Raw genomic sequence first — 22,825 nt, 5'->3', positions numbered from 1 at the left:
ATTATTGAATTCTATTTTTAATATATAAATGATTTTTTGAACTTGTATTTTACCTATAAATTATTTTACAGTTTTAAATGAATTAACAAAAATTTTAAATTTTCCAGGATTATATATCTAGGTCGCTCCAGTGATCCTAATATGACATCCTGTATCGAATCACTGTATCGGTATGAGGGGTTACATTATATAAATTAAATTTTTGGTTGTATTAAATGAGTTCAATAAAACGAAGTAGAGTATACGTTTTTTTTATTTAAAATTTAGCTTTTAAAAGATTAATTATGGATACAATTAAGAGAAGATTGATGTTAAAAATAAATTGAGATTTGGAGATGGTATAGAATTAATTAGGGAAATAAGATTACTTTTATAGTGATCAATAAATTATCGATAGATGAGAATAACTTTGACAAAATTGTCGGTAATAATAACACTTTTATTTTATTTTTTTACATTTTATTATTAAATGATAAAGAAATGAACATAAAAACTAAATAATTTATTATATAAATTAAAATTAAATAAATTTTTAGTGTATTAATAAAATTTATCATCTCATTTTATTATAATATTTTTTAGGAAAATTTATTTTAAGTGACGAACATTTGTCATTTTAAAATCGTTTTTGTAATTATATTTTTTCTCAAATCTAGTTGGGAATTCTTAGTTCTTACTGTTTGGTCATTTGAAACACCATTTCCCCCGCACCCTCACACAATCCAATTCAAACCCATCGTTACAATACCAGAAAAAACGGAAACAAAAAGAATAACAGTCACCCCATCTTATCACTGAGCACCTCACGGATCGGATCATCTATCATGTCCAGACTCTCTCTTCCGATCGCTGCGCTTCGAAGACTCAGTTTCATTTCCCCAGATAAACACTTTGATCTCTTTATATTTTGTCAGACACTCAATTTCTGTAGGTTTTCCTGCTCCCTTTTGGTCTGTTTTTCAGCTTCATGTTATTATGTTCAGAGGCTCTCATTCTTAGCCGTTGCTTCGTCTTCTTTTTCGAATTGGATAATTTGATTGGATTTTTTACAGTTCCGTGCAAGTAAAGTTTTGTCACTAGGAAACTAATGGGGACTTTAAGGTTTCTCTTTGGACTTTTGGTGATTTCCGTTACATCATGGATAGTTTTCATGTAAGTACATCCATTGTTCTCCTTTTCGTGTTTAATTTGATATGTGAAGATGTCGATATGATTATTATTATTTTATATTATCTGAAATGTTAATTTTATTATTCTCTGTTTGGAATTCCTTTTAAGGGAACCTTTCCATCGTTCTTTAGTGTTTGTTGGCGTTGTTTATAATTGTGGTGATAAAAGCGGTTTTATATACAGAAAGTTTAGATAGATGCTTGCAAGTTTGTTACAGGCACTGGTGATTTATTTCTTCTCTTGTGCAAAATAATTCCAATGAGATGTTTATGTATGGAAACTGCTTTTGTCTATACTTTAAAAAAATATCTTTAAGTGTTGGGTGGCGAGACCCAGGTTTGAACCTTAGAGACAACATTGTTGTCAGGGACAGCTCCGAACATGGACCATAAAACAGACATGAATTATACCAAAAAATGTTTGTATTATGTTCGAACTTTGAGGTGATAACTGATGACCCATCTGTGATTGCTAAAACTTATGTTGTACATTTTATTTTACTTTACAGATTTGCTTTGAGGTTGCTGTTTTGGATTCTAGGCAAAACAGTCGGAGTATCTATTGACTTCCGACTTGGAGGGTGGAACTGTTTGAAGGATATAGCGGTGAAGTTAAAAAAGGTCTTTCTCGAATTTCAATTGATTGTTTCCATCTTCAATATTCTGTTAAATTAAGACTCTTAAGTAAGTTAAATTGTTGAACAATTTCACTTTCTTCTGTTGTTATTCTATTTACTCATTAAACTATCTTGTCGGGAAGGATGTAAAAGTGAGTTCGAAAGTCGGTTCATTGTAGTAGTGGGAGAATGAGAAATAATTTATATTTTTCAATGTTCTTCAGTCGAAAAAGTGTTTGCAAAGAGTGATATAAATGTTTTGCACTTCCTTTGTGGGATGGAAGAATGAGAGGAGAACAAGTAATTTGTTATTGCACTTACATCTATTATTATTATTATTTCATAATTTGATCTTTTACCAAAACTATTTCATGTTCTTTTCAATCTAAGATGAGGGGAAAGGGTTAAGCAGATAGGATCTAATCATTCTGGTGTTTTTGGCCTGGAATTTGTTAAAACTGGAAAGATGGGTGGTTCTGGATTAAGAAGAAAATTGGTGTCTTACATATTCTTCCCAGTAGAGTACTACTCCTATTTCAGAAAAAGGCTTTATTTTTTCCCAGTTTCTTCTTTCACCTATCTGTCATGTCACTTATTTTTCCTATCTAAGCTCAATAAATTTCCGGGACTAGATTTTGGTTGAACTGATCATATGGAGTATTTTCACTTGAGGGTACGGACCTTTATATTGATGTTTTCTTTCATGTTGTATCTTCTGGGTGGAGTTCTTGGTATTTGTCTCTTATATGATGGGCTTCACCACTTAGCATATTACTGCAATGATGACCTGCTTTGTTTGCTTTCAACTAAAATGATGTACTTTGTCCTAGATATGGCTTTGCAAAGGTCCACCTTTTGTCTCTGTAAAATCTATTTGTGTTCTTCCATGGAGAACCTGATCATCACGAATCTTTTATTATTTTATTTATTTATTTTAATTCGGGGTGGGGAGTTCTCTGCATTGGAAATTAATCTTATATGGGATGTCCAGGAGGCACAGGAAAGAATTAAGTTTTTAAGTAGAATTTCTTTGACTAAATATATATATATATAGGGTTAAATGATGAGCGGGATGGTATGGTTATGGTTCGGTATCTAGCTTTTTTTTTCATTGCCTACCATTCAACTTATAAATGTACATTTTGAAGCCTGTCCTCTGTGATAGAAAAGTTAAAAATCATATTTTACAACCGAGTCTTAGTTTAGTTGGCATTATTGCTGTTATAGCCACTTGGAGGGTGTGGGTTTGAAAGCATTTTAGCGCGTAATACCCTCCACTATAGTTAGTTTGGGGGGTTTATGGGTAGTTTAGGAAATGTATCAAGGAAAAAAGTATGAAGGCTAGTTGGATGTTGTTACGTTTTTTCTCCTAATTTGTATCATTTCTTGCTATTTGCTCTAGATACTATTTTGCAACCTATGTGCGCAACATTCGTCATTTTTTTGTTTGCTTGGATAATTTTCAGGGTGCTCTTGAATCCATATCAGTGGCTGAAATTAAGCTCAGTTTATGTCAGTCCTTGGTTAAACTTGGGACTGGCAGAGTTTCTAAGAGTTTAAAGCTACAGGTGTTAATAAGTAAGCCAGAAATTGTATTAAGGCCTTCAAGTAGCTCTTCAAGTAAAAGCTCAAAGAAAGCTAAACCCCATAAAAGCTCTTCGAGTAAAAGCTCTTCAGGCAAGGGAAAGAAGTTGATGGCTGTAGGTAACATTGCAAGATTTTTGTCAGTTTCTATTACAGATTTGGCATTGAAGGTAATCGGTCTTTGACCATTTTTCCCCCTTTTAGTAACGATTCAATTTTATATAATTTATTTGCTTCATATAGCATTTTAATGCTTTTATGAGGTGGCTGTGTCTGTTTGTTCACTGGAATAAATGTTAGATAAGGAGAGCTGGGAAGAGTGTGATGGGGCACAATGAGTAATAATATAAATTCAGCAAATTGGTGTTGGAGTATGATTCTAATAGACATATTTATTAGCTCATTTTCATAAAAATGAACTGTTAAGAGTTTGATCTTGTTCATTCACCTATGTCATGTATGCTTTATCATCTAGTTAAGGTTCATGGATCTCTGAATGGTTCAGTTTCACATAGATCCAGTGCCAGTTTATACTTCATTTTTTTTAAGTTGTCTTCTTATATTTGAAAGTTTGTGTACTCTCAAGTTATTTTTATCTTGAAATCATGCAGACACCTAAAGCAACTGTTGAAGTTAATGGAATCAAACTAGATATATCTCAAGACGGTGGGTCTAAACCCAGTCTGTTTGTTATATTACAAATATTACCCATTTCTGCCCAAGCTGTTCAGCTGCTCTCTGGCAGTATGGAAAAGCATTCTGCCCCTTCTAGTTGTGAAGAGTTTTCTCTCTCTTGTGAATTTGGAAATGAACGGTATTTCTTTTCTCTCTGAATTTTTCTTTACAAAAGCCAAATAATTCCAGCCCGTTAATCTTTGGCATAATTTCGTTGGCTGGTTAGGGATAGTAAATTTTTAGCTTTTGCATAAAGCTCACTTGGGTTTTGTTTGTCTCGTACACATATTCTCTACTTAAACATGTACTATTTCTTTTTTTTGGCTTTTGCTTTATATGCTTTATGCTTATGTTTTTTAATTTGCATTCAGGGAAGCTGGTTTAGTTGTCCGAAATGTGGACATTAACTTTGGAGAGATTATTGTAAACCTCAATGAGGAGCTGCTATCCAAGACTAAAAAACCACCAGGTGGTTCTTCTCATATTGAAAAAGTTAAAGAGTCAACAGCTGATTCCTCGACCACTAAAAAGCCTGATAAGAAACAAGCTGCAATTTTAGCATTGACAAAAAATACTTCTATTTTTCCGGAAAAGGTTTGTTCTTTTACTCGTCAATAGAGACAAGCTTGCTATATCTTTTGTCTTCCAAGGTTGGAATCCATTTTCTAATTAAAGTTGCTATTGAATACAGAACTTCATTATCAGATTGCAAAAACATCTGTATTGGTCCTTGGTCATAATTGTTTTACCTTCTTATCTATGATGAAAATTGTTATTTAATGTTCTACTGGATTGACCAATTAAAGATGTAGTTCCAACCTGATTCGGATAACTGCTTTGGTTTACTATTGATGAGCTTAAAAATAGGCTGTATGTTAGCAGAGGTAATGAGGAAACTAAGAATGGAACAAATTAAATAAGAATTCCTATGAAAGGGGGTTTTATTGAGATTCTCTACCACACAGAAGAAGATAGGTGTTTGTTTGATGGAGCCATATTGTCATGTTTGAATATTGAGAACGCAGAATTAAAATATGCGGCTCAGAGACAGTGCTCAAGTTACTGAAGAAATACAATGCACAAATTTTTTGAATGCACTGGTCGCAAGTTCTATTCATTGTTCTTTTATTTGTTTTCTGAGACAGATTAGTTTCAACTTACCAAAACTAGATGTGAAGTTTGTGCATCGGGAACATGATATTGTTGTTGAAAATAATATCAAGAGCATTCAGTTGAAAAGCATCAAATCAAAATCAACTGAAGAGGTGGGGGAGAGTACACGAGTTGACGTCCAGTTCGAATTCAGTGAGATACATGTAAACCCATTACCATTGATTTTGCATCTCTCTTTGTTTTAATTTTAACTATAATCTTCCATTTCTGCCAATTATTGACATTGATTTGTCCTCTCTATTTCAGCTTCTCAGAGAATCTGGCTCTTCTGTATTAGAGATAAAGAAATTTGGTGTTTTCTCTTTTGTCAACATTCCAGTACAGGTGAGTCCTGTTAAATAATGGCAGGTTGGCGTCTTTTTCAAGTCAAATACATTCCTGTTTACATTTACCTGAACTTTGGATAATATAGCTAAAATGACCCAAGTTGACCTGCCTTTAAACAGCAGTGACTTCTATAAAATAAAAAATTGCCAGGCAGGAAACTTTTTTAGAAGAAAAAACCTTGTACGTTTTCCAGATGGGAACTGGTTTGATCATTTTAGGCCCAATGCAGAGGGAGTTAAATTTCCTGGATTGGTGAATGATTACCCAATTCAATTGATTGAACTTAGGGGTTTGTGGCTCTTGGAGATTATCTTGTCAATTGGAAAAACAAACTACCTAACAGGGTTACCTTTAGCAATTCTGACTTCTCTAGTTTCCTTATTCAATTCATTCCATTGTTAACGTGGGTGACTAAAACAGAATTGACTGCTTTTATTTTGGTCCCCGTCAAATGATGGACTATTGCCAGCACCCCATTTTTGTTTAGGAGTAAGGAATACTTTTTCTCCTACTACCAGTTTATTCTTCTTTTGTTTGGTAGCAGCATATGCTCTAACATATGGACTTCTTAAGCATGTTAGGGTGCCACATATTTATTTTTTGAGTTGGTTCAGTGGGCTTGTTTATTTATTTTAATGCTGTTGCATTTCAGCCAATCTCACCTGTTAGAGCTGAAATAGATGTTAAGCTTGGAGGGATTCGGTGCAATGTTATGATAAGTACATTAAAGAAACTGTTGAGATTGAAACCCTCTGGTACAGGAGCCAATTGAGTTGGTTCAGTGGCTGTTATTTATTTTAATGCTGTTGCATTTCAGCCAATCTCACCTGTTAGAGCTGAAATAGATGTTAAGCTTGGAGGGATTCGGTGCAATGTTATGATAAGTACATTAAAGAAACTGTTGAGATTGAAACCCTCTGGTACAGGAGCCAAAAAGAAAGAAGTGGTTCTTCAAGAGGAAACTTCTACTATTGAGAAGCCACAATCAACTGAATCCAAAGCCATAATGTGGAAATGTACTGTCTCAGTTCCTGAGATTACAATTGTGCTTTATAGTATCAGTGATGTGCCACTGTATCAAGTAAGCAACATAATTTATCTTTTTCATATTGGGTATCTGTGAAATGGATGAGCCTTCATCTTGCAACTCATGCGGTTGTATATAGCACAGGGTTTTATATCTGAGGATGCATAATCTGCTAGATATCCCGTTTTGCCAGAACATCGTTGATTTTTTGGATATTTGCAGAGTAGCGTTCTTTAGTTCCTAGTTTACTTTAATTTCATTTGATCATCTCCATTTTATTCTTGTTCCCGATGATCCCGTCAAATATTTAACTTATTCGACCAGCACATTACTTCTGATGCATAATCAGGAGCCTTTTTGTTCTAGGTAGTATTGACAAGTCAATAGATTGTTATTAGGTAGTGGGAACCATGGTGGCAGACTACATAATAAAAATGCGGTTTTCACTTTTAAAATCAGCACACAAAAATGTTGCTAATTGTGCTACTCAAATAAAAATCAAAGTTTATCTAAACTTCTTGGATGCTTATGATGGTTTTACAAACCTAATAAGTTTCTTTGTTATAGATTAGGTTGTAGGATATCTTAATTCCATTCAGGTCACACTTATAATTTATTAGCTTTTCTGAGAACATGATATTCTATTTCGATTCCATGTTCGTTTTGTTCCTTTTTGTTGTTATTCGCTTTGTATGCCTTAATTGGTTTGTGTTTGCCTTTTCGAATAAATCAACGAGTGACACCAATTTTGATTTTGATTTTGATTTCCAATGCAGGGCTGCTTGCAGTCATCATATGTGTTGGCTAATGACATTTCAAGTACAGGACCCACAGTACACACGGAACTTGGCGAGCTGCATTTGCGTGTGGCAGATGAAAATCAAGAATGCTTGAAAGAAAGCATTTCCAGTGTGAAACTAAATTCAGGTTCATTACTGCATGTAGCAAAGGTTACTCTAGACTGGGGTAAAAAGGACATGGAATCATCTGAAGATGGCGGCACTAGATGTAAATTAGTTCTTTATGCTGATGTGGCTGGAATGGGCATTTATTTCACGTATAAGCATGTTGAATCACTTATAGTAACAGCCATGTCCATTAAAGCACTCTTCAAAAAGCCATCTGCTAGTAAGAAAGCAACACAGAGCCGGACATCACGTTCATCAAAGCCATCAGGGAAGGGCACTCGACTTTTAAAATTTAATCTTAAACAATGTTCAATTAGTTTTTGTGGCGACACTTGCTTGGAAAACACAGTTGTGGTGGCAGATCCCAAGCGTGTAAATTATGGTTCTCAGGGTGGTCGGGTTGTTATTAGTGTTTCGGAAGATGGGACACAACGTACCGCAACTGTAATCTCCACGGTTTCAGATGAATGCAAGAATTTGAAGCACTCTCTTTTGCTTGACATCTTTCACTTTAGTTTGTGTGTAAACAAGGAGAAACAATCCACAGAAGTTGAGCTTGAAAGAGTCAGATCTATCTATGAGGATCATCTCGAAGAAGATAATCCAGACAAAAAAATTACATTATTTGATATGCAGAATGCAAAATTTGTACAACGCTCTGTCGGCCATAAAGAGATAACTGTTTGCTCTCTGTTCAGTGCTACTGACATCTCCATCACATGGGAGCCTGACATGCATCTGTCTTTCGTTGAACTTGGTTTGAAACTGAAAGCACTTGTACACAATCAGAAGGTTAAGGAAAGTGGTAATGAACATGCAGATAATGTCTCTAGTGAAAGAGAAGTTGAGCAGAAGAAAGAAGTCATTGGGGTGGAGTCAGGTCATGTTAATAAAACAAAGAAAAAAGAATCTATTTTTGCTGTTGACGTAGAGGTGCTGAGTATATATGCTGAAGCTGGAGACGGTGTTGATGCATTTGTGCAGATTCAGTCAATTTTCTCTGAGAATGCCCGCATAGGGGTACTTCTTGAAGGATTATTGCTTGGTTTCAACGGAGCCCAGTTATTGAGAAGTGGCCGAATGCAAATTTCCCGTATTCCCAATGTTTCCAGCTCATCTGATGCAACAGTACCAGTTGTCACTGTGTGGGATATTGTGATTCAAGCACTTGACGTTTATATTTGCCTGCCTTTCAGGCTGGAGTTGCGTGCCATTGATGATGTTGTTGAAGAGATGTTGCGAGCTTTGAAGATTGTAACTAATGCTAAAACTCACCTAATTCTTCCCGTGAAGAAAGACAGCCCCAATCCCAAACCTAAAAAGCCTAGTTCAAACAAATTTGGATGTGTGAAGTTCTTTTTACGCAAGCTGACCATTGAAATTGAGGAAGAACCAATCCAGGGCTGGCTTGACGAGCACTACTTTCTAATGAAGAAAGAGGCCTTCGAGCTAGATGCTAGGTTGAAATTTTTTAATGATTATATTTCGGCCAATCAGTGTCCTAAAACAGCTGAAAGTAACGATTCTTCCTGTGAAAGAAAGATCCAGTATAATGGAGCTGAGATTGATATGCAGGATCCTTCAGCAATCCAAAAAATGCAAGAAGAGATATATAGACAGTCTTTTCAATCCTATTACTTAGCGTGTCAAAAGCTAAAGCCAGCGGAAGGCTCTGGTAGCTGGAGAGAAGGTTTCCAGGCTGGTTTTAAGCCTAGCACATCAAGAATTTCACTTTTTTCTATTTCAGGTACAGAATTAGATGTGACCGTGACATTGATTGATGGTGGAACTGACGGGATGATAGAAGTTATAAAGCAGCTTGATCCTGTATGTCGTGAAGCTGCGATTCCGTTTTCTCGTGTATACGGGTGTAATCTTCTCTTAAACGCTGGCTGTCTAACTGTTCAGATAAGAGACTACCCATTTCCTCTTTTTTCTGCAATTTCTGGTAAATGTGAAGGCCGTCTTGTGATGGGACAGCAGGTAAACTCCTAAGCTAACTCCGTTCACCTTTTTTTTCTTTCCCATTCTATATGCCAAGAAAACAATATTTGAAATTCCTTTGTATATCTATCCTTTTTTTGGGAGAGAAAAAAAAAAGAGGGAGGGTGGAACTTGGAAGGTTGCTGATCTTACACTGATTGAAATAATTTTATTTGAATTTTAGGCAACAGCTTTTCAGCCCCAAATGTCGCATGACGTCTTCATTGGGAGGTGGAGAAAGGTCCGCATGCTTCGCTCAGCCACTGGTACAACTCCGCCAATGAAAACATACACAGATTTACACTTGCGTTTTAGAAGTGCAGAAGTGTCCTTTGGGGTGGGATATGAAACAGTTTTTGCTGATGTCAGCTATGCTTTCACTGTGGCGCTTCGTAGGGCTAATTTAAGCAAAAAAGGTCCTGGTCTTCCAGTGCTGCCAAAAAAGGAGAAGAGCTTACCATGGTGGGATGACATGAGAAATTACATCCATGGAAATAATAATTTATTCGTTTCTGAAACTAAATGGTACATTCAAGCATCTGCTGATCCTTATGAAAAGCTTGACATGCTTCAAATAGTTTCTGGTCCTTTGGAGATCCAGCAATCTGATGGCCGTATTTATGCCTGTGCAAAAGATTTTAAAATTTTCCTAAGCAGTTTGGAGAGTTTGATAAATAGTCGCAGCGTAAAAATTCCTACCATTGTATCTGTTCCATTCCTTGATGTGCCAGTCTTTAGCATTGAGGTTTTGATGGATTGGGATTGCGACTCTGGTCATCCCTTGAATCATTATTTATTTGCACTTCCTGTGGAAGGAAAGTCTAGGGAGAAAGTATTTGATCCTTTCAGATCTACTGCTCTTACTCTCCGATTTGATGTTTCTCTTAAACCCCTGCGTCCCTCATTGGACAAACAAACCCCACCTGCTTCAGCGTCAGATTCCAATGTTTCAAATGGTTCACCAACAGTGAGTTTCAATGTACATGATCTAGCTTGGCTGGCTAAGTTTGGAAATGTGGTGGCTTTACCCCCGTGCAAAATCCGTTTGTTTGCTCGGTTTAAGCGTTTTGGAATTCCATTAGTTCCTAGATCAGGAAACTTGCCATTAGATAGGGTGATGACAGAAACTATGTTCCGTTTAGATATCACACCTACTTGTATAAAGTATAAGACGTTTGCTGAAGATGATCCAGCAAAAGGACTGACATTTACTACAACAAAGTTTAAAGTTGAAGTCTGTTCCAGCAGGGGTAAGCAAAAATTTACGTTTGATTGCACGCGTGAACCTCTTGGTCTTGTCTACCTGGGGCTTGACCTTCATTTGCTGAAGGCCTTTTTAAACAAAGGAGATAGCACTAGTGTCATAAAAGTAGGTCAAACTTCTCGGTCTGCATCCATGGAGCAAGTTTCTAGTGGAAAGGGCAATTCTACGAGTGATTGCACAGAGAAGCATCCTGATGAAGGATATTTTATGTCATTTGACTATTTTACAATCAGAAAGCAGTCCCCAAAGGCTGATCCTGAAAGCTTGTCGGCTTGGCAAGAGGCTGGGAGAAAAAATCTTGGAACGACATACGTCAGATGTATGACGGAGAAAGTGAGGGAGAGTGACGAGAATGCAGAGTCAGATCCTAGTGATGACGATGGATACAACGTGGTTATAGCTGACGATTGTCAGCGTATTTTTCTTTACGGCCTTAAAATTCTGTTGAATATAGAGAATCGAGATGCTGTGAGGTCTTTTGGTGCTGGATTAGCCAAAGCATTAGAAGCTCAAAAGCCTTGTGCTTCTCGGCAGTATGCACAGAGGAAGTTACTCGAGGAGAAACAGAAACTTAGTGAACCTGAAATGCCTCAAGAGGATGCTCTGAAGTCCCCTTCTACAAAAAATGTTGTGCCTTCCTCTTCTCAAAATATGGAGACATATGAATCAGATTCATCTGTATCACAAGCAGCTGGAATGGAAAATTCATCTACTGCTGCAGTTGGTATGTATCAAGCTTACATATTGAGATGTATATATTCCATATAATTCTAGTGGGATTTTTATTTCTGATTCATTGTTACAATTATTCTCTTTTTGGTAATTTACAAAAACTTGATTATTTTAGTTCCAAAAGTTACAGCTGTGACTTGTTTGTTTTATTATAGAACGAGAAAAAAATGACAAGGTTGATGATTCCGAAGAGGAGGGGACTCGTCATTTTATGGTAAATGTTATCGAGCCTCAATTCAATCTTCACTCTGAAGAAGCAAATGTGAGTCGGTGCATTTTTTCATCTTATGAGCTTATTCATTCTTCATGATGCATAAAAATTAACCTGTTGTAAATATTCAGAGTATTTCATATTTTTATGAAATCATTGCTTGATTTCACTAGCTTTATGTTAGGGAGGTCATATAGTATATTCTAATCTGTATGATATACATTGTTTCTCTTATAACGTCCTATAGTATATTCTAATTTGTATGATATACATTGTTTCTCTTATACCGATTTGTTGATAGTTATCATCTTATGTTAGCTATGTTTCAATAAAATTACTTCTTCTTGCCTATCAGGGGAGATTTCTTTTCGCTGCTGCTAGTGGTCGTGTTTTGGCACGATCTTTTCATTCAGTTCTTCGTGTTGGCTCTGAGGTGATTGAGCAAGCACTGGGTACTGAAAGTGCTCATATTCCTGAAGGTGGGCATGACATGACATTGACACGCATGGAGTTTTCTGTGATGCTGGAGCATGTGCAGGCTCATGTTGCACCTACTGATGTGGATCTTGGGGCTGGAATACAGTGGCTTCCAAAAATTCGTCGAGGTTCTCAGAAGGTCAAGCGTACTGGCGCTCTACTGGAAAGAGTGTTTATGCCTTGTGATATGTACTTCCGATTCACAAGGCATAAAAGTGGAACCCCGGAATTGAAGGTAAATGTAACATTTACAAAGTATTCATTTTTGCAAAGATGCATATGTCCAAGTAAATTGGCACATTATTGATAATAAGTAAAAATGAGATGTATTTTAATAGTAAAAGTATTAAAACTAAATCTTTCATGAAGAAAATACAATGTTGATTTTTATTTTCCTGAGTTCTAGACCTCACCTATGTTAAATTTGCTTATGTTAGTTTGTTTTACTGTGTTGCAGGTGAAGCCGTTAAAGGATCTCAGCTTTAACTCGCAGAGCATAACAATGTCCATGACATCTCGCCAATTTCAGGTTATGCTGGATGTATTAACCAACCTTCTCTTTGCTCGGGCTCCCAAGTAAGTACATGCCCCATTTGTTTTCGTTTTGTTTTTTTGAACTTTTTTTACAATGTCTCTTTTATGAAATTATAGTATGTGTTGTTATTAATTGTAAGAGTTTCTGCATGTCATGTACTTTGTCCTGGTTGGAATTTGATCCATCCATTCACGATATATATATATATATAGCTAAGCCAAAACTTTTATTAAAAACCAAAGAATTACAAAACCAGCATAGAGCTAGTGGATAACGAGCACGGATCAATGAAAATCTATGTTCTCCTATCCTTTTTTTTTTTTTGAAACTTGACGATTCTGAAAATGGATATTATTGTAACAGTGTTCCTAAGTAGACAACTTCAGTTTTTTTTTTCAAATTGTAAAAGTGGGGCCTACTGATGATTTGGTATGTGGCAATACCTTTTATGGATCCAAGTCCAACTCCAAATCAAAATGTTAGATTGGACGAAAATATCAGTTGGAGATAAAGCATTTGTTTTCTTAGGGTTAAGGCTGGTTGAGTGCTACTCTTCTTCCTTTCCTGCATGTGTTTAAACAATAAATTAGACCTTTGTTTCAGATTAGTTTGATCAAGTGTAGGTCAGATATTATAAAGTATAAGGATAGTCAGTAGCTGGGATTTCTTAACGTTACCAGGCATCTTTTTAAATTATCTTAAAAACAATAAACATCCATTACATCTTGGTTCAGATCTATTTGAAATGTAAACTATGCTTCAATATTCATTGTATGTCAATTGAATGCAATCATCTCCATTACAGCGGTCAAATAATCTCGGCAGCAAAAGAGATTTTTGGTATTTTATAGTTCCTTTCTCCAAATTAATGGAAGTAACATGTTTAATCCAGGCCTCGAAAAAGTTGCTTCACTTGTCCTGGAGAAGATGATGAAGATGAAGGGGAGGAGGCAGATGCAGTGGTTCCTTCTGGTGTTGAAGAAGTAGAACTTGCCAAAATCACCCTTCAGCAGAAAGAATGGGATCATAAGTTTATACTCAATAACATTAAGAATTTATCTCTTCATTGTGATACTTCAGGAGACAATCTGGAAAAAGAAGGTGATTGGTGGATGGTAAATGGTGGGAAATCTCTTTTGGTAAGAAAGTGAATATTGTCAGTAATCTCTAATTATCAAATTTCCATGTTTGTGGATTATGCCGTCTTTGAACCTTCAAGGTTAATATTGTTATATGAGCCAACTCATATTAGAGAAGTGGAGAGCTGAACTTTCCAGTGTTTCACTTTATCAACTCCATTTTAATATGATGTGAAAGAGCATGAACCATTGATAGGTCAAGTAATTTACCATTCCTGCTTGATTCCCAACTTCATCTTGCCTGCAAAAATTTTCATGATCTTTGTTGCGGGAGATATATTTCCTATGAATCTCATAAATTTCTTTCTGCTGAGAATGTACTTATTGGTGAAGGTAATTAATACTGTTATGAAATTTAACTAAGATGCATGGTATCTAACGGGTTAAGGCTGAATTTCCTTCTTGGCATATCTTTCCTGCCAGAACCAATTTCTAAGGTGTTTCCTCAGCCAGTATACTTATTACTCAAAGTGTGAGTATCTATATTGGTTAGTATGTCGGAAAATTTCCTTGAAATTGTATGCGGGTCAATCCCTTATCCTTTATCTGACTATTAATTTTTCAGGATAACTTTTTGAATGTAGATACTTCACCTGTATGTATAGAATCATGAAACTAGAAAAAGGCCGCTCTGATTTCCATAACTCTACAAATCTGGAATTTCTTTAAAAATGCACTTTGGAGCTTAAAAAAGGGATGTTTGTTGAACTAAAGAGGCTAACTCTGGGGATAACGACTGGACCTTGATAATGCATTTTGGAGTTGCTGTAATTGTTGGAGGCTTTCTGTTCAGTGGTTTTTACTGTATCTCCTGTTATCTGCACTTTTTATTACGACGTTATTAATGGATTCATTACAGTCTGGGCATGGATTTTGTGTTTCTTATTAGTCTTATAGATTTCAAGAAATAGAACTTGATTTGTGTAGGTACAAGGATTGAAGAAAGAACTTGGTGACGTAAAAAAACTTAGGAAGGAAGCAGCAGCAGCCTTAAGGGTTACCATGCAGAAAGCAGCTCAGCAACGGCTGATGGAGAAAGAAAAGAACAAAAGTCCATCCTGTGCCATGCGAGTTTCTGTACATACTACCAAAGTCGCATGGAGCATGCTTATGGATGGAAAACCATTTGCCGAGGTAGAGATAAATGACCTGGTGAGTTCCTGAAACGATAAGTTACTTTGTTTTATGCTTATGCTAGAGAATAATCAAACGATACCTTTCTTTATCTTTTAGTGGAGGTTGTATTTCCGAATAGATGACCTCTCTTGAACTAACAGCGATTAGGGTCAATCCGTTCAGTCAAGCCATGTGTTTAGGCTCAAATTCACAGAGCAAAACTTTCTCTTGCAACAAATAGAACTTTAAAAAAGATCCTTACACCCATCCATGTCTGCCTTTACCTGTGAAATAAATACTGGTTTTAACAAAAACAATTAGTATCAGCTGATATTGGGATCTTCACATTGATATTGGCAAATATATTAAAAAGAACTGAAGAAATATTTGATTAATCCATAAATTATATTTTATTCTAATTTTTTTCATTGATATGTTTCTATATATCATCAATATTCCAGGAACTAATGTACTGCTTATTTTCTTGAATCAGTAAAACAGGTTATTGAGAAATTAACAATACTAAGCAATTCAGAAGAGAATTGATAGGGGGGAAAATACAGTTTATTTTAAATGAACTATGGTACATTTTTGTTCCTAGATGGAGATCTCTAAGGCAAAAGGAAGTACTGAGAAAACTACCTTCTTTTCGATTTTATTTGTGAGCCTTGGTTTTATTTGATAGGTGAGATAATACATGTATCTTTTATAGGATAAGAAAGGCTGAGAATGTTAATTTATATCTTGTTGAAGGTGAAGTGAAGGAAACTATTTAATGACTTTTATTTAGGTCTGATAGTACCTATATCTGGAATACATTAGAAAATGATTGAACTCAACTTTTGAACTTGTACTAACAAAGTTATACATTTGGAGGATATTGAACATAGTATATGTGTGTGTGTGTTTTGATTGATTATTTATTTTAGAAATTAGTACCTTCCTCCTCATTGGTCTGTACTAGTTATGCACCTAGAACCTTTGATCGATTATTTATTTCCATTGCTCTGTTTTGATTTGACATTTGGCTTCTTTGTTTGTTCGTTACTGAATTACGGTTTAATTGAGGTTTAAATTCAATAAGGAATTGCACTCAAATAATGTTTGCTTTGAAGATGGAGTCTTACAGCTTTTGCTCATCTGTTCATGCAGATTTATGATTATGATCGTGATTACAAAGATATTGGTGTTGCTCTCTTTACAACTAAGTCCATTTTTATAAGAAACTGCCTGCCTAATGCAAAATCTGATACACTTTTATCAGCCTGGAATCCTCCTCCAGAATGGGGAAAGTACGTACTTTTCCATGATTATGTTGTTTTGGTTGTGCCTTTTGTTTTGCTGATCATAATTTGTGACTACTTTTAGAATATTTACTTTCTACACTTTCAAGATTTATAGTCGTTTTGACAACACGCCTCATCTGAAACTATGAATTACTATGCTTTAAATGCCAAAAGAACCTAGTCCTATATTTACTTGTCTTATGGTACTCTGGTTTTGCCATTTATGACATCTGAAACTTGCTTATGCACATGATCATTATCTTCTTGAAATATGCGTGTGAAAATTTTGGATTAGATACCTCAGCTTGTTGTAAAGATTCTTTAGAAAATCATGATACCAACATTCCTTGGAGCAGAAAAGTACTGCTTCGCGTCGAAGCAAAGCAGGGAGCTCCCAGGGGTGGAAACTCTGTTCTGGAGCTTTTACAAGTAAAATTCACTTCTTTCCTCTCTTTTCCTTTCAAATTCATTGTTTACATGTTTATTTTATATTTTGAAAGACTTCAATACTGAACATGTGGAGCTATTAGTAGCTTTTATATATTGCTGAGTCCTGCATGAATTCATTGCTTGCATGTTGAACCAATGTTCTGGTTCATATGTTTTTTCTAAGCTGGATCCACTTCCTCGTTTGAAACCTTGATTATATCGTATATGTGCATCCAGATGTCTATAAAATCTCGTGGAGAAGATACGATAATTGCTATGGACAGATATTTATTATCTCATACATAGTCGTCTTCTCTATGTATTCCTGTGAGTTGATTTTACAGATAAGATTAAATAATGGAACTAAAAGGTGATTTAAAAGGTTGTCATAGCTTTGTGGGAAATATAGCTAGATCATTGGTGAATATGATTAAAACAAGTGTCTGCAAGAAATAAGATGGCATCTGGAATTGCTGCCATTAAAAAATGTATAAAAAACTATCAGCAATTATGGAGAAATAAGATTGTGAAGTGGAAACAAGAAGCAAGGTCCACAGAGAAGAGGCATGGATTTTTCTGATCATGCTTTTGGTCCTTGATTCCTCAAAACTGAGCTTGAGAGTGTTTAATGACTTTGATGAATCAGTGTTGAAGAAAAGTAGAGACAAGTTATTTCTTTTGTACTGTAGGTAGATGTATATCCGCTTAAGATTCATTTGACTGAGGCAATGTACAGAATGGTGTGGGGATACCTCTTCCCATCAGAAGACCAAGATTCACAAAAACGGAAGGTTAGTTTTGGGCTTTGGATCTTTGAATCTGTAAGCAAATTTTCACTGCAATTGGTGATATTATTTATGCTTGGAACCTGGTAAATGCAGGAAGTTTGGAAGGTCTCAACAATAGCTGGTGCAAGAAGGGCAAAGAAAAGCATGGATGTTACTGCAGCAGTCGGCCAAGCATTAAAGGAATCTGAGGGATCACACAAATCAAGAGCGTCCATTACTGATCTGCCAACTGATTCTAACAAAGTAAGCATCCTTATGTTTTGGTAACTGGTATTAACGCGGAAACTTATTGATTTGTTTAAGCCACTAGGTTCTATAGAGGCTTTGGATCTTTATATTTTTAATGCTGTAATTTCCATAAGCTCTTTCTGGAACCCACTTGCAGGCATCAAAATTGCCAGACCTAAAACCTGGAACCCACTTGAGGAGAACATCTTCTTTCGACAGAATGGAAGACGCTGTTGCAGAGTCCATTGCCACCGAACTTCTAATGCAAGCTCAATCCTCGAAAACGGACCTACTTGAAGACACAAGATCTGCTAAAGCTGGTAGACCAACTCAGGAAGAGAAGGTTGTACAACCCATTGAAGATAAAAAGGCTAGGCCTCCGAAACTGATTGAATTTCGCAATATCAAGATAAGTCAGGTGATTCAACTAATTTAATTGGTTATCTAATGTTTTGTATTGCCATTATTTGGTTTCTATCGTCTTATATTTCTGTTATTCTGCATTAGGTTGAGCTATCATTAACGTACGAAGGGTCCAGATTTGTTGTAAGTGATCTCAAGTTGCTGATGGATACATTTCACCGAGTCGAGTTCACCGGAACATGGAGGAGGCTGATCTCTCGAGTTAAGAAGCATGTTATATGGGGAGTCCTGAAGTCTGTAACTGGAATGCAGGTAAGGGATCTTAATTTCTAATGCTTAATTTTACAATGAGCTATGATAAAAGCATCCACTACCATCACATATTAACCCTCCAGATATGTGAAGAAACTTTTAAAAAATTGAATATACCCGTCCCGGACGTATTCTCATTTCCAACACTCGCATTGATATCGAGTAACATATTATTTGCAAGCATGTAGGAGCTTAATTTATACAATCAAGTTTGGAATGCAGATCTTCTGACCTTTTAATTATTTGACATTTTGGTAGGTCAAGAAATTCAAAGACAAGGGACATAGTCAACAGCCAAACATAACTGCTGCTCCTGATGGTGAATTCCATCTCCTTGACAATGATCAAGCTTCTGATCAGAAAGGAGCCTTTCCTAAGCGTTCAACTGACGGCGCCGGTGATGGATTTGTTACTTCCGTTAGGGGCCTCTTCAACAATCAACGGCGCAAAGCCAAACAATTTGTGCTACGAACTATGAGGGGTGACGAGGAGGGCGATCAGCAGGGACAGTTGAGTGATGGTGATGCCGAGATCTCTCCATTTGCTCGGCAGCTGACAATAACCAAAGCTAAGAAACTTATTAAGCGGCACACAAAGAAGTTCGAGAAAGGTATGAATTCGTTTCCTTCCCCTGATTTAGTTTTGTTTCAAACAATGGTGTCGATCGAGGATTGTCCCTACCAGGCAATGAAAGGATGAAGTTTAGACCGACTTTTTTTTCTGGTTCTCATTCAGGTTCAATTTCGGGATCGGTTGATCTTGATAAAGAAGCAAATCCATCATCTCCTATGAATCCCACCAATCCAACTGCATATGAATCTGACTCTTCTAGCGGATCTGAACTCATTGAGGAACTGAACAGGATTCAGAAATAGATCCATATCTAACAGAATTGGATTGTTTAAAGGCTTTTGAGTAGGAAGCAAACGCACATACACAATTCAATCATGTGCCTTATCAATCAAAAAGAACCATGAAAGTGCAAACTTCCATTGCTGACATACAAGAAGTGCTTCAAGCAGTTCAATTCTGAAAATTTTGTAGCTTGAATTTAATAATTCTGTCTTTTAAAATACATTGAAATATTTTATTTTGCAATAACATAAATAAATGTTAAAGTTGCTATCTTTTTCTCTTTGGGACATGCTTCAAAGATAAGATATATTTGTGACATGCTTCCAAGGATTTGGGTGGCATATACTTTATATCATGTTGGCAGGAAGAAACAAATTACAACTTGAAAAGCTTAGATCAATATTACATGTGACATGCTCTTCCTGGTCAGCACAAATGGCCCCTTATATAATTGTAGGCTTCAGCGCTTGACATCAATGGGTGTTTTTTTGTTTATCACTCGACCGAGTTTGAACTGAAGTAGCAAATAATATTGTCATTTTATTTGAATTTGAGTACGAGTGTTTGAATGTGAGGTTGCATTTGGTTCACATGAATCCCTTGGAATTAGGGAGAATTGGAATCCAATTCCACAACTTTTCCATGTTTGGTTCAAGTTTTCAAAGTGAATTGAAATCCCTCATGACTTCAACTTTCCATCAAATGAGGGAGAGTGAATTCCATCCATTCTATGATGGAATTCAATTCCTTTGTTGGAGGGAATTGAAATTTGACCATAATACCCTCATCAATCTTTTAGTAATTTATTCATATATTGAATAAAAATATTTTTTTTATTATTTTGGGTCGGGTCGGGTCGGTTTTCTAATTCATATATTCGGGTCGGTTTTCTTGGCGAACCAAACGGCACATGAGAGAATTGGAATCTATGAAGGAATTGAATCTGTCAGGAATTGGAATCTAATTCCATATTCTGTTTGATTGGCAGAAATTGAATTGGAATCCAATTTCATATTTTGTTTGGTTCACAGACATGTCAGATGAATTTGATTTCAGTAACATAAAATGACAGGATTGCCCTTCTTGTTTTTTTTTGTTAATTTTAGTTTGTTTTATAAATTACATGTATCAATATATTATAAAAATTTAAAAATATTAAATATTAAATTTTAATTTTATTGATTGATTATTTATTTCAATAAATTATAAAAATCATGTTAATAAACATCATAAGTTAAAATCATCCCAATTAGGGATGGCCATGGGTCGTGTTTTTGGTCCACCCGACCCTACCCGAGAACAAGGAAACCTCCATCAGAGACCTGATCCGACCAAAATAAAGTTTCACCCGACCCGACCAGGCCCGAATATATGAATTAGAAACCCGACCCGACCTAAAATAATAAAAAAATATTTTTATTCAATAAAAACAGTGACTTAATTGAAATAAATTATATATAGAGGGGTATTATTGTAATTATTCCTAAATGTATAAGGTAAAATTATATATTTTTTGAGTCGGGTCGGGTATTTTTCACCCTAAACCCAAACCCGGCCCGACCCGAATATCACACTTAAAAAAAACCGACCCGACCCGACCAAAATAAAATTTCACCCGACCCGACACAAAATAATAAAAAAAATATTTTTATTCAATAAAAAATAATGACTAAATTGAAAAAATATAATATATAGAGGGGTATTATTGTAATTATTCCTAAATATATAAGGTAAAATTATATATATTTTCGGGTTGGGTATTTTTCACCCTAAACCCGAACTCGACCCGACCCGAATATCACACTTAAAAAACCGACCCGACCCCACCAAAATAAAGTTTCACCCGACCCGACCCCAATATATGAATTAGAAAATCGACCCAACACGAAATAATAAAAAAAAATTATTCAATATATAAATAAGTTACCAAAAGATTGATGAGGGTAGTATGGTCAAATTTCAATTCCTCCAATAAGGGAATTAAATTCAATCATAGAATGAATGAAATTCACTTTTCCTCATTTGATGAAAAGTTGAAGTCATGAGGGATTTCAATTCTCTTTGAAAACTTGAACCAAACATGGGAAAGTGGTGGAATTGGATTCCAATTCCCCCTAATTTCAAGGAATTCCTACGAACCAAACGCAACCTCGGAAACATTTCATCGAACCAAACGTCACCTGAGTATTTAACACGCATTTATTCAATTTATTATAGAGTTAATTGCATCACATGTCCTCAAACTATAACTCTTGTTTTAAATTAATCCTTAAACTTTTGAATATTTCAATTTTATCTCCAAACTCTGATCTTCATTCTAAATTGGTCCCCAAACATTTTGAACATTCCAATTTTATCCCAAACTATACATTTATACTAATCAAATCCATTTAAAAAAAATCGATAGGCCAAGTTGTATTATTATATGTTTGTAAGAAAACTAAATTTAGGTTAGACAATGGTTGAAACTAGTTGCATATTTGGATGAATTTGGGGATAAAATTGGAACATTCAAAAGTTTAGGGACTAATTTAAAGTGAGAGTTATAGTTTGGGAACGTATGATACAATTAACTTTTTTTTAATTGGAAAGGAAATAGAGAATTAGACTAGGTGGAACTAGATTTACAATAAGGGGGGCCTTCAATATCTCAACGAAGAATCTCCTTTAAATAGTCGGAGGGGAAGGGTCGTGATGGAGAAGCTCAAAGTGGATGCTGCTATTTGCTGGATATTTGATCTTCAATAGGGAGGATAGCAAAAAATGAAGAGATACATGTTAATGCTAATGATGATGCAAAAAACACAACAAAATAAAGTGACCACTAAATGTTCAATCAAACAAAGATAAGAAGAAATGATTATACGGTGCCAAAATAAATTGATTACAACAATGCTTGAAGTGATTAAAAATTGGACCTCATTGATTTCACATAAATGAACTTTTTTTTCTATTATTTTTAGTTTTAAAATTACTTTTTAAATGTTTGGACGAAATTGATCGATTCACGGTTGTAGAACATTGGCTGTGTCAGGAAAAAAAACTCAGTTCTAGAAAATTTGCTCCATCCTCCCTTTTAAAACAAAGCTGTTTGCTTTGCCTTAATAAAATTATTTCTTTCCCTCGCTACAGTACACTAAAAATGGCCTCCACCGCTAGCGTCTCCTTTGCCATGATATGTCCCTCTTCCCTCCGCCGCCAGTCCGTCACCTTTCCTAACCGTACGCCGTCTCTTTTCGGCCTCAAACCCCAGAGAAGGGTGCATTTGAAAATCACATAATCAAAATAATAATAAGAAACTAGAGCAATTTTAAGTGGCAATTACACCCTTTTGTAAAGGAATCACTATTACTCGTGTAATCAATAAAGTTTAATTACATACAATCTAATAAGTTTGATTATTAAGAAGTATCAACAATCTCTTAAAAGCTTTTAGTTAATATTTTCATCTCCACTAGATAACTCTCGTCTCCTTTAGATATTCAAGCGAATCAGATTAAAATTCAAGTCTTTAAGCATGCCTTAAATGACTTTAATAGCACAAATACTATTAATCATTATTAATTGTACAATTACAATTTATATCCGACACATAACAAATCTTATATATTTATGTCGAACATGAAT

The 22,825-nt window shown here is 35.5% G+C and overlaps 1 protein-coding gene across 1 annotated transcript; it reads left to right on the top strand.

Annotated features, from left to right (window-relative positions):
• The first annotated feature begins 955 nt into the window (after positions 1 to 955).
• Positions 956 to 19,305, top strand: LOC120176803 (protein SABRE-like). The gene is made up of 24 exons (XM_039183133.1): positions 956 to 1,152; positions 1,679 to 1,790; positions 3,253 to 3,540; positions 3,982 to 4,184; positions 4,417 to 4,639; positions 5,191 to 5,361; positions 5,465 to 5,542; positions 6,363 to 6,626; positions 7,349 to 9,463; positions 9,648 to 11,451; positions 11,615 to 11,721; positions 12,026 to 12,382; positions 12,605 to 12,723; positions 13,575 to 13,821; positions 14,749 to 14,973; positions 16,090 to 16,229; positions 16,580 to 16,652; positions 17,342 to 17,443; positions 17,534 to 17,683; positions 17,826 to 17,955; positions 18,001 to 18,086; positions 18,176 to 18,343; positions 18,602 to 18,953; positions 19,079 to 19,305. Exons 1-24 carry the CDS (start codon positions 1,088 to 1,090, stop codon positions 19,216 to 19,218), a joined length of 7,719 nt encoding a protein of 2,572 aa, XP_039039064.1. The 5' UTR covers positions 956 to 1,087; the 3' UTR covers positions 19,219 to 19,305.
• The last annotated feature ends 3,520 nt before the right edge of the window (positions 19,306 to 22,825 follow it).

This window comes from Hibiscus syriacus, unplaced genomic scaffold, assembly GCF_006381635.1.
Source record: "Hibiscus syriacus cultivar Baekdansim isolate YM2019G1 unplaced genomic scaffold, ASM638163v2 tig00112254_pilon, whole genome shotgun sequence".
In the NCBI taxonomy this organism is placed as follows: Eukaryota; Viridiplantae; Streptophyta; class Magnoliopsida; order Malvales; family Malvaceae; genus Hibiscus; species Hibiscus syriacus.
The sequence above is the reverse complement of the archived record's forward strand: the minus strand, read 5'-3'. Positions and strand labels throughout refer to the sequence as shown.

What these genes read in the sequence shown, in the direction of transcription:
- LOC120176803 (XM_039183133.1), top strand. Translation starts at nt 1,088, where the DNA reads ATGGGGACTTTAAGGTTTCTCTTTGGACTTTTGGTGATTTCCGTTACA. An exon ending in CTGTTCTGGAGCTTTTACAA is followed by an intron (nt 16,653 to 17,341) that starts GTAAAATTCACT and finishes TTTGTACTGTAG; the next exon opens with GTAGATGTATATCCGCTTAA. An exon ending in AGTCTGTAACTGGAATGCAG is followed by an intron (nt 18,344 to 18,601) that starts GTAAGGGATCTT and finishes ACATTTTGGTAG; the next exon opens with GTCAAGAAATTCAAAGACAA.